At 39.2% G+C, this 12,289-nt stretch overlaps 1 protein-coding gene across 6 annotated transcripts in view; it reads right to left on the bottom strand.

Moving 5' to 3' along the window:
- The window catches only part of per2 (period circadian clock 2), a 70,931-nt gene that overhangs the window by 14,031 nt on the left and 44,611 nt on the right, over positions 1–12,289 (bottom strand). For 4 of the 6 annotated variants that reach the window (XM_028593275.1, XM_028593279.1, XM_028593280.1 and 1 more), the window contains exons 1-2: positions 8,025–8,224; positions 3,049–3,582 (exon numbers count right to left, since the gene is read on the bottom strand). In XM_028593275.1, coding sequence (XP_028449076.1) covers positions 3,049–3,476 — 428 coding nt within the window. In that variant the 5' untranslated portion in view covers positions 3,477–3,582; positions 8,025–8,224. Of the gene's footprint in view, positions 1–3,048; positions 3,583–7,419; positions 7,540–8,024; positions 8,225–9,400; positions 9,484–12,289 lie in introns of those variants that run through there. The other 2 variants (XM_028593276.1, XM_028593277.1) reach the window with 2 other exon arrangements.

Genomic DNA, 12,289 nt, shown 5'->3' with positions numbered 1-12,289 from the left:
TGGACCTTAAGTGTGTCTGTAGCTACACAGCAGGAAAGCACCTATACTGCAAGAATTAGGAGCCTAAATACAACTAGGAGCAGGGGCAAAGATAGAAATTCTGAAAACGGCTCTCTTAGTGCCCTGAAATAAAAACATATCTAACATTCTTGCTTGTTCCAGGCTACCTTTCTGAATCTGGCCTCCCTAAGTCATTTGACCCTCCTGGACCCCTGACTGGGAGTATTTACACACAACAAAATACATGAATCGGTGGACTACTTATTTCACCAAATGGCAGTGAGTATATGACATGTTCTCTCTCTCCCACACCTGTGTAAGTTCTTATATGAACAAGCAGAGCAATGCAAAGTGAGTCATCTGTTGGTTAAAGCTCAAAGTGTGTGCTGCATAGTTGGAATAAATGTATTGGGTACATTTGAGCAAAGTCAGCTGAAAAATACTGTGAGGTGCTTTGAAAGTTCTGAAAAAAGCTAAGTAAGTGGACCTTGAGTCAATACGTTTTGTCAAACTTAACATGTAGTGGTTTTAATGTCCCATTTTTCTCATGCTTGTTTCTGTATCTGCCTGTTTGTGAAATCCTTTTTAAAACAAAGATTCATGTATTTGTGGTGGAGACACAATGAAGTAAGACTAATGTAAAGACCTGAAGAGTGTGTGTATGTGTGTTTGATCCACTGCATTAACCTACAAGCTTAATACTGCACTAATACAGTAAAATTGAAAGCCCTCTGAGAAACCAACTCACCACAACTCAGGTTGCTATGTATAACCTGCTTACCTGGCTAAGAATAGAGAACATCTATACAAATAGCCTCTTAAGCGCAAGCGGGCATCTTATTCTATCAAGTGTATCCTTCAGGGCTCAGGAATTCAAGAGCTGGTTTTAGACTGTAAAGACTGAGCATGTATTAAAGTGAGACTTAGAAATTTAGAGACTTTATTACAGAATGCTTATTGACAGTGTGGTAGTGTGCAACCTTCTGCTGACATGTTACAAAACAGTGTGCTCAAAGAGGCAGGGAAGTTTCTGTTTTAGTAGTTATTTAGTGCAAGAAGTTCCTCTGCTCAAGGTGTGGACAAGGTGGCTTTGTTAAAAAACCTTTGTCATAATGGAGATTTGTCAAAACCAGAGCTTTGACCCAATTCTACTGTAAATTGCAAAAGCTAAGCAGATTTTCACTGTAGTGTGTTCACACTGGAAAATAACCAAAAAACGTCAGGATGCATACTAAATCTGATGGATTTTCAATTCAGTTAAAAAAAAAAAGACTTTACCTTAATCATCTTACTTTTCTGAATGTAAATAATGAATTTAATTATTTCAGCATAGTACTAACTTCAGCATCTGTTCAGTTTGCACACTGTACTAGGCACCAGGAGACTCACCCAAAGGCTCTAGAATATCAGTAACTGAAAGAATTGATGCACAGAAAGCCACCCATCGTTTTAACCATTTCAATTCTGTGTATCATGTGGTAGTAATACTCCGCAGTTTGACTCAAACTTAAGGTAGCTAGTCAACTGAACTGAACTATAATCTGCTTACCTGCCTTAGAATAGAGAACACCTATACAAATAGCCTCTCTATGCATAACAGCTATCTAATTCTTTCAAATATGGTCTTCAGTGCTACGTGTTCAGTGGGCTAATTCGCATGTTGACAAGCAAAGGGGAGTGGTAAAAAAAAAAAAGCAATGGATTTAAAAGGTAAAATGAGGTAAGACAGACAGAGCTGAAATTGAGAGAGAAAGAACATTAAAGCTTGCAACTCTGCTTCCTGCCTCCGCCCACTGACAAACAGAGATAAACATTGTGTTGCCAAGGCAATAACGAGGAGTTGGAGAGCATGACACAACCCGTCTGGCATTGAGAGAAAGCCAGCCTCCCAGATGACGTCAATCCGCTCTTCCTACTAGCAACAGACCCGCTCTGGTCGTCTCGAGGGCAGGCTGCATCGTGTCTGAAACTACTTTTTAGGTCGCACTGTGGTCACTTCAAGGCAGAATTTTGGAAAAGTTATATAATTTTTATTCAACCAAATGCCTGTGTAGTAGGGTTCATTTTCTGTACAGACTCAGAGCAAAGAAGCTGGCTAAACATGTTTAACTCTGTCACCTACAAGTCTTCAAACAAGTAGGCTTAACCGTAGATATAACATGTGCAATATCTATGGGCTCAACAGGCTGAGTAAAGTAAAAAGGTGCATGGTAGAGCTGAGCTACATGGCTAAAATAATAGTTAGACATTAGCCAACACTGACAAACACATCCGGAGCTTATAGCTGCATTCATTAGGTAAGAAGACTGTGGTGGCAGAAGGCAAAGCAGACATTATTTTTGTATGCCTAAAAGACATGAGTCTATATGAATATGTCAAGGGCAAAAGGAAGAGAAGTGAAGTCCAGCATCATGTGTCAGCTATGACCCTTTTTGTGAGCCATGACAGCTGTGATTTGTATTATTAGTTGCATCTATCTTTTACACTGACCTATTGGTAGATGCTATGGCTTAAAAATTTAACAGTATAAGTACTGCATTGCAATCAATGCATAATTCCCTGCATATTTAATGTTTTATACTGCATGTGCATGCAAGTGTGCTTTATGATAGGGTGGCTGAAACAGCAAGCATAATTTTACATGCAGCTGTTTTGACAACGAGGGCAGTACTCAGCTTACAAAACAACTTCCCTGTGTAAGCCTTTTCATTTGAAGGAGTAACCTTCACCCCATTTCAGATCTCCTGCTGCCGACTCCTCACTCTTCAGAGTTTTTAAAAAAGTTCAGCTCAAGAGAGTGTTTTATTTTTTTTAAAAGAATCCCTACTTTGATTAACTGTCACCAAAGATGGTCATATAGTGCTGACTACACCAAACATCAGTGGATACAGAGAGGATTCCTGCACAGTAAACATATAGGTGCTATCCTGCTAACAAGAACAGTAGCTCTAGTTTCTCTCTCCCTCTTTTCTTCACTATCACAGTAAGCATGCCAGAAAAATAAACAGGTCTACTGATGGCTTCATCATTCCCACAACTACCACTGACCTCTTGTTGCTTTCAGAAGATTCCAGCAGTGCCGAGTCTTTACTGGTGCCATTGGAGCTGCTCAGCGACGAATGGTCGTGGCTCTCGTTGCCGTGACTATTGTTGCCGTGGCTTTCATTGCCCTGTGATTCGGTTCCACTCCCGCTGGACCCACTGCTCTTCATCTCCACGTCCTCCTTGGGGAGCGGTAGGGAGCGGCCGGTCTTGCGATGCTTGGGCGGCGAGGCGGGAGGGTCCTGACCACTACTGTCGCTGCCCTCTGAGGGGAGGCCTAAGTCAGGCCCACTTTGGCTGTAGCCACCCATCCGGTGCAGTTGTGCCATGGCGCTGCACCCTGAGACCCCCCTTGGCATGGAGCCGCATGCGACTCCCTTCTGGTCCTCCAGAACTGAGAAGTGATAGGGCTTGGAGGCTGAATCTTCCGACATCAGGAGGAGCGCTGTCCTGGGCTTGTTCTGGGTTAGTTGTAATTGGATGATAAAAGAACACAATCACCCCATTTTCACAAGGGTGTCGCCGGAGAGAATGATTGATCTGTTGAGAGAAGACGATTACACGTTAGTAATGAAGTAACGCTTGTCTATTGCAAATTATACATATTGAGTATTTCGTATTTTGAAAACCAATGATTGAGTAGTAGACATATGGTGGAATCCTAGGACTGCAACTGCAAATCACCTATGTCAGGTAAGTTTCAAATCTCTGCAAGACCATTTTAATGCCATACTGATATGAACTGAAATCAGTGGCCATCTAGACAACAGGAACTCAAATAAACGTTCATCAATCCTCCTTCAAAAAAGGTGTGTGTTTGTCTTTTCTCTGATGTAATAACAAAGCACAAAGCAGGGTTAAACCCCTCACCTCTGAAGAGCCCTGCAGGAGCTTCTCGATGTACAGTCAAAATAAAAAGCTCCCTTGTACAGACTGTGTGGCCTTTAAGAACAGTGGGGCTGTCCCATCTGAGCCCTCCAACCCTTTCAAAGGATCATCCACCCTGGGACACTTAAAACACTAGACAGCGTTGATCTGAATGCCACCAAAGGTTGCTGGCCGACAGCGTGGCCCAGTTTTCTTTGGCTTTTAACACTGCCCTGTCATCTCAGATAATGATGCTACATAAATGCCACAGTTAAAGAGCTGAATGCCAATGTGTGTGATATTCAGAAAGCCCAAGAATGAAAGTATATATCCACTTTGGTGAGATACTGACAGACAGTGACTAGCCATACATGTTTATACTTTTTGTTGCACTTAAGTTTTTTTTTTTAAGTAAGTTTAATGCCAATAAAAATGCACTGAATTGAAGTTAAACTGAGTTAAGAGAGAAAGAGTGAATAAGTGAGTCAGTAAAGAAAATACAAACAAGGTAGAGAGATGTAAAAAGATAAAAAGAGAATAGAGATTTGTGCAGCTGCAGATCTACAGGTACGGGATTCAAGCACTCTGAATGGACAATTACATATTTAGCTCAGCACCACTGACATATTTATGAAATACTTTATTGTACAGACCCACTTCATTTCCCCGTTACAGAAATAGAGAACTTTAATCAAAATAGCAGTCGCTCAAATTCTTACTTGATTAAAAGCTCATTAATAAGAACAATCAATAAACAGCATACAATAAAGGTCACTAACAGTATTTAATATATTTACTGTTTGCTAAGTTGTTTACTATTGCTGATGATAGCCTATAAATGTCAAATCCACCTCTGCAGTAAGTGTTACCTGAGGCTACTTCAATATCTGTGATCTCTTTTTTTCCAGTCATTAACTGAACCCATTTCATCCTGTTGAGCTGCTGCAGGGAAGGAATTGCAGGAGAGTAACGTAGATTTCCTATGACGTGTCCACCAATTTTGAAAATTGGAATGATTTCACAGGGAACTTGATGCCATAGGTCTAGGAAGTGGTTATATCCTACATTGAGGTGGGTACAACGCGCAACAGGTGGCTAACAAGGCAAGATGAGAAACATAACACAATTACAGGTTTAATGGTACTCCTCTTGGGCCCTTTCAGTCATTTTAATGCAATCAAAAAGTAATTCTGGGCTATCAAAGGATGAAACATATCTTGACCTGTTGGGTACATGTTGCCCACTTGGCCTTTTTGAATCTTAGGGGACTTTAAGGGAGGTAATTTAAAAGAAATCTGATTATGTTTTGATGATTGTTAGATTTAGCCACCGATGGGGAACGCAATTTTTTTAAACTGGTGGAAAGACAGAGATTCCTTCTTCTGTTTCATCATTATTTTCCCACTTGTTGCTGTTCTTAATCATCACAAAATATTCTGTTTTGTCTAATTATAAATATATATACAGTATATTCATGTCATGTGCTCTGATCATATCATCTAATGCATCATCGTAAACCGTCTAATACAAAAGCTGTGGTTTTATAACTGTATCATGCTGGAAGCCTTTATTTTTTTAATTACAGTATGCCGTCATTATCTTGTATAATTGACTCAATGTGCATGATGACTCACAGTCCCATCACAAAGGGAAGATTAAGTTTGCCATGTTTGTCTTTAGTTCATAGATCACCAGAGTTCAGTTAGGAAACCTTACATAAAGCCACTAACTAATGAAAATAAGCCTATATTCAGTGTTCAAACAAACCTTTCCAATTTGAGATTAAAAAGGTTTGTTTTAGAGGAAGTAAGCTAGACTGTCCTGCAACATGATATGCTTTGACAGCATCCTTCCAATCCTTGAATAACGTTTGCCAGACAATAAGTTTAAAAAAAGTAATTAGCAATCACATCCTCTCGTTCTGAAATCGTGGGTGTGGACATTTGTACCCTACATATGCCAAACATTCCAAGTGAGATAAACAAGTCTAAATGACTTCTCCCTCACCAGCCTTACATGAGCCAGTCATCCTTTCTCTTCCCTTTCCTGTTACCAAGGGGAAGCTGAATATGACTGTAGCCACTTCGGACTTGCTGCTCATATTTTGCATGGTGCTGGACTACTTAATGGTTTGTCACACAGAGAATCACTTTTAAATTAGAATTTCATGTTTCAGTGCTAAATACTGACAATTAAGGGGCAAAATGCTATTTCATTGTGTCAACTTAAATACATCCTAGCAACGTTTGTATCACCAACTCCTGCTTTTGGATTGCTTCTTCTTGCTTTCTGTTTCTTTAGGCAAAGTCAAAGCCAGTCTAACTATGCACACATGTGCCATGACTTTTAATTTATCCATGCACCCCCTCTATTTAGACAATAAGACCATTTATCTCAGTAAATGTAAACAGTCCTCCATTCCAACTTTCACATTAAGTAAAAGCAAATAAGTATTAAAAGTAAAATGCAATCAGGTATCAGAAGTAAAATGTTAAGGAAGTTGAATTATCAATACACTGACTATTAAAAAGTACTTTTTATTGTCTTTTTTCAGTCTGGTTTAGTTTGATTTAAAAACCAGCAATGCTTGATACTGCACTGTCAGCTAAAAACTTGTATCTCTTTTTTTTTTTTAATAGGGTTTTAAGGGATTTTAATTCTTTCAGGTTGCTGCTGACCAGGTTGCGACAATTCTCTAACTTCCATTTTAAAAACTCTTGACATATTATCAAACATGCATTGTGTAATCAATTCTCTAACTTCCATTTTAAAAACTCTTGAGATAATATCAAACATGCATTGTGTAATCAATTCTCTAACTTCCATTTTAAAAACTCTTGACATAATATCAAACATGCATTGTGTAATCAGGCTAACATTTTTTTTCAATATTTCCTGAAAAGAACATTTTTAGATACAAGAGTAGGAGAAAACAGGAGGAATGTAATCACTTTCTCTGCCTGCAGTTAACCATCTTTCCAAAACTGCCAGTAGGGTTGTAACTTAAAGTAGTTTGTTCTTTTCCCGTTATGACTGACTGTCAAACTGGATAATAAAACAAAGTTTTCTGGCATTCATTGTTTGTGTGTTTGTTTCACAAAGAGTTTAACATGAACCAGACCATACAACAATGATAGTAATCATATTACAGCCATACCGGGATAGTAGTATAGCTACAGCTGTTAAAACATAATAAATGATATATTTATTAACACGCTGGATCAGATCGGTATGAAATAAGCAAGTTCAGGTGTCGGAATCGGTATTGGGAAAGAACACATTTGGTTTTGGAACATGGTTGTACAGCAAACAAATGTATTAACGCATAGGCTACAATACTTAAGTTACAGTAGGCTATCATAGCCTATTGACTTTAAGTACTTCAAACCTCTGCCGTAAACAAAATCTATCAAACAAATTATAAGGAATTATGCATCCAAGAATTAAGCGATGTCTTCGATGTAACATTTTTACCTCATAGCCAACTAACCCGCCTGACTCAAGCCTTACATCATAATGTCACGTTGTCTCAGGGGAAACAATCGCTCACATCTTGGAAATTATCTATCTGGTGAAGATATAGCCTTCTTCCATGTGCTGCTGCAGACTCTTTATGTAAGGCGTTATGCCGGTTTTAATGTGAAACCAGAAAGCACGTCTATTATGCACCACGTGACTCCGACATTCACCAGTTATTGTTGTCAGTTGTTCTATAACAAATTTGCAGCATCGTGATAGGTTGTCACTTTTACTGCGTAATCCATCTACTCTTATGTAAATGTAGGTTACTTGAGCCCAGGTCACTAGTATAGCAGCACAAGGGTTACTTCCGCACCGCTGTCATGTGGGCAGGGGCAGGGCTGCTAGCCTGCAGTAGTCTACTGACCGGGATTCAGTCACTCTGACACAGTTATGCAACTTTCACGCACTGACACAGTTATGCAACTTTCATGCTTCACGTTCATAGCCTAGAGTATTTTACATAATTTAGAACAGAGCGCGTTAACGGTGATGTTATCTTGATTTGTCGCTTTTTAAAACATCTATATATCGCACAGCAACACCTAAATTGCATGTACAACTCGCGTACGTTACATAAGTAAAACTCCACCAACCTCACAAAAGGCAAATCCTCTACCGATCCCGCTGTCTTCGTGAAATAAAAAGCCTTGTTATTAGAGCTCTTTATGGTCCCGACTAGAGAACATGTACTGTGCTACGGTCCTAGGCTGGTCTGACACACTGCTTTTTCCCCGTTCAGGTTCCCAAATACGTAACTCTGCCCTGGATCTCTAGAGTGACCTGATTTCGAGCCGCTCCTCCTGCATCTCTTCGCCCATTGGTCCAGAGAGCCGTTTATCTGTACCTCACAGCGCTGTGAACCAATAGGCTCCGCCCGCCCAACAAGAGGGCGGATACGTGACTGCCGCTCCGCGCTGCTACTGGTCTCTAGTGCTGTCATTATTTTTACATAAGGATGTCACCGCTTTCACGTGGAAACCCACGGCTACCACCCTCGTGTCAGAGGCATAGCAAATCACTACTACGCAGCTACCGGTGAATGAATCGGTGCAGATGGTTGGCTCACTGCGGTCGACTGTTATCTAAACGGTTATACAAGTGTGTGTGTGTGCGCGCGCATGTGTGCGCGTGTGGACTGTTTGGTGCGCATTATTCGTGTATAAGCATTTGAGTTCATTGACTGCTAAAAACGGTGATATAACACCAGATCTTTGATAGTGGCTGTTATCTAATTTATAGTCATCCTTGCATAAAAAAACACTGCAAAGTAATGATGTTTATGCAGCATTGTTTTTGCTATTGCATTGCGAATGTATTTTTGTAATTAGTGTACGTTACAACAAAAACACGTTTTGTTATTTAGTTCTTATTTGGCAGATGGCCATATGCCATTTGGCATATGTTGCAGAGCTCTGTTCTGCCCCATGCCAGGACACAATATAAATAGACGTATAGAAAAGACTATAATATAATATTTAATTAAAGATGTAGGCTTTATTAGCACATTTAGATTCAAAGCTCAGATTTTTCATCTACATTTGTCATATTGTTAATATTGAAACGCCTGTGGAAAATAACGTATATTTTAATTAATTATTTATTCATCAGTTCTCACATAGTAATTGGTCAATGCCAAAACGAAGACCGCACATACATAACATGCTTTTGTCCAATGACAACAATTGTATTATCTCAACTGAATGTTTGGGATTGTTTTGAAGTCCGTTTTTTTTTTTTTGAGGAGTCAGCCAATTGTCCCTCTAGTGGCTGAGTTTGGACTCGTGTTAGCTGCTGATCAAACCACTTGCCAGTGGTAAATACATGACCTGGCATTGTCACCAAAGGTTTAATGACCGATGTCAACACTCATTACACCAATTACACAGTCTACAGTAACAATGCATGATGGACTTAATGATTTTGACATTTTAATACATTTGACAATTTATCATTGTGGTTGTGTTTATACCTGTATTGTGATATGTCTTGCTGTCCTCTGCAACGTGTCTGCTTTCCTGGACTGTGTGAGGAAACAGGAGCACCTGAAGGAAACTGACAGAGATACAGGGAGGCACATGCAAAACCACCTTTCCACACAAAGACTGTAAGGCAGCCAATTTTCATTGCACGTTTCTGTTATGTATGGTTTATGTGAGAGTAACAGCTGAAATGTACACACACAACAATAACAAATAGGCCTACAAATTAAATATGTATTTTGTTTATGCAAATGCAAATGATGTGCGTTTTTATTTGCATATAGAATGGGGAAGTGAGATCAAATCACAAGTGATCACTCAAGACGCATGTTGAGACGCATGTGGAGACACATTCTAATGCCGACACATCTAGTGTGAAATTTGCATATCTCTCACACTATAATGAATTAACTGGACACAAGCTACAAAGAAAGTTCTCAAATCTGAACATATGTGATTTGTATGGGTGGGGTGGTCAATTAAGTCTAATTAAGGAACATACTGCATAATAATTCCTTGTAAATCAATCAAATGCTTTCCCAATAACAAACCATGGGTAACCAGAGAAGTTAAGATTGCAATAAATAAGAAGAAAGCTGCTTTTTATAGTGGTGATAAAGATATAATTAAAAATGCCCAAAGAGAATTGAAAGTAATTATCAGACAGGGTAAATTAAAGTATAAGGAAAAGGTTGAAGGAAACATGTCCTGTAATAACACAAGAGGACTATGGAATGGTATGAAGTCTATTACTGGATATGGGTCCAGTAAACCCAGTTTATGTAATTTGGGTGTACAGGCTAACGATGCCAATACTTTTTTTGCAAGGTTTGATGAATCCGACTTCTCTACACTTCATGAGAATGTTCTTTTTAATCTTAGGCAGAGCAACTCTGAGGACTGTAGCCCTGCTATTATTCTAAACACTGAAGAGGTTCGTCAGCAGTTAAGGCGTACTAAATCAAATAAGGCAGCAGGCCCTGATGGTGTGCACCCACGTACCCTAAAAGTGTGTGCTGACCAGCTGTGCTCCGTTCTCCACTCACTGTTTTCTTTGTCTCTGTCTTCTGCTAAAATCCCGGTTATGTGGAAAACCTCCTGTCTGGTCCCTATTCCCAAAAAAAAGCTAAGGTGTCTAACAGTCTTTCAAATCTGAGGCCTATAGCTCTGACCTCGCACATTATGAAGTGTTTCGAGAGGGTTGTACTAGATCATCTGACTATGCAGGTGTCTGCCTTTCAGGATCCTTTGCAGTTCGCATATAGGAAAGGTGTGGGGGTAGATGATGCACTATTATATATGGTTCACAATATTTACAGTCATCTTGAAACTACTGCCAGTTCGGTTAGGATAATGTTTTTTGACTTTTCGAGTGCTTTTAATACTATACAGCCTCATATTTTAGCTAGTAAATTAATTGATTTTAAATTGCATAATACCACTATTGCCTGGATTTTAGATTACCTTTTAGCACGACCACAGTTTGTTAGGATTGGTAACAAACATTCTGATACCATTCTAACTAATACTGGAGCACCTCAGGGCACAGTTTTATCTCCCTTTTTATTTTCTCTTTATACTGCTGACTACAGGCATAGTCAGCCATCTTGTTGGGTACAAAAATTCTCGGATGACACTGCTTTAGTGGGTTTACTTAATCAGGGTGATGATCTTGCCTACAGAAGGGAGGTGCAGTCTTTTTATACCTGGTGTGAGTCTAACTTTATGAAACTGAACGTAGGAAAGACCAAAGAACTTCTTATTGATTTTAGGAAGAAAAAAGAGAAGGTCCTTCCAGTTACAATTAATGGGCAGTTGATTGAAATTGTGCAGTCATATAAATTCTTAGGTATATACCTGGACGAAAAATTAAACTGGAAGGAGAATACGAATGTCCTAATGAAGAAGGCTCAGTCGAGATTGTTCTTTTTGAGAAAACTTATATCATTCAACATCAGCACAAAGCTCTTATATGTTTTTTATCAAGGGATTTTGGCTAGCGTACTTTTTTATGCTGTACTGTGCTGGGGAGGCAGTATATCTGTTGAGGACAAAAATAGGATAAACAAGTTAATCAAGAGAGCTGGTTCAGTTATTGGTCTTAACCAGGATGTACTGGAGGTTATTGTAGAGAAGAGGATTAGTTCTAAACTAAAAATTGTCCTGCTTTTTGAAGGGCATCCATTACACCCTCTGTTCAAAGGACTACGAAGCTCTTTCAGTGAGCGATTGGTAATGCCTCGGTGCTCTAGTGAGCGCATGAGAAGGTCTTTTGTTCCCGCTGCGGTTAGATTTTATAACCTACACCGTTAACCGTTGGATATTATTTTTGTCTTTTATAATTTATTTATTTATTTATTGTCTCCTTATCACGGTCTATTGGTCTACTAGTCCAGAATTATTTGTTTGTTTATTTGTTTTTTAGTTGTGTATTGTGTTCGATTGCTGTATGGTTGGTGGCAAACCAGTTTCCCTATCGGGATTAATAAAGTTTTTTCAATTCAATTCAATTCAATAAATATGCAATAGTTTTTGCCATTTTATTATTTAAAATTCTGTCATTATTAACTGCTGAAACAACCAAAACAAATAAGTCAATCAAAATGTTTTTTGTCTTGATCGGTATCCAGCCGACAGATGGAACAGAGTGTGTAGTGTGATCTATACTTGAACGAAAAAACAAGTTTCTAGGAACAGACCAGCACCACATGGCAGAAAGAACTAGCCAGGTTGACTGGTACTTGTTGCCTTGTGTTCTGTGTCAGGCTGAGGCAATGCAAAGAGAAAAGGTGAGAAGTGTGTAGCATGTGCAGCCCCAAAACCAAGTAGGATGCACGTTTAGACTCCCATACCTCAGTCACACACAAATGAGTAGATGG

The sequence above is a fragment of the Perca flavescens genome, chromosome 12 (assembly GCF_004354835.1).
Source record: "Perca flavescens isolate YP-PL-M2 chromosome 12, PFLA_1.0, whole genome shotgun sequence".
NCBI lineage: Eukaryota > Metazoa > Chordata > Actinopteri > Perciformes > Percidae > Perca > Perca flavescens.
The sequence above is the reverse complement of the archived record's forward strand: the minus strand, read 5'-3'. Positions and strand labels throughout refer to the sequence as shown.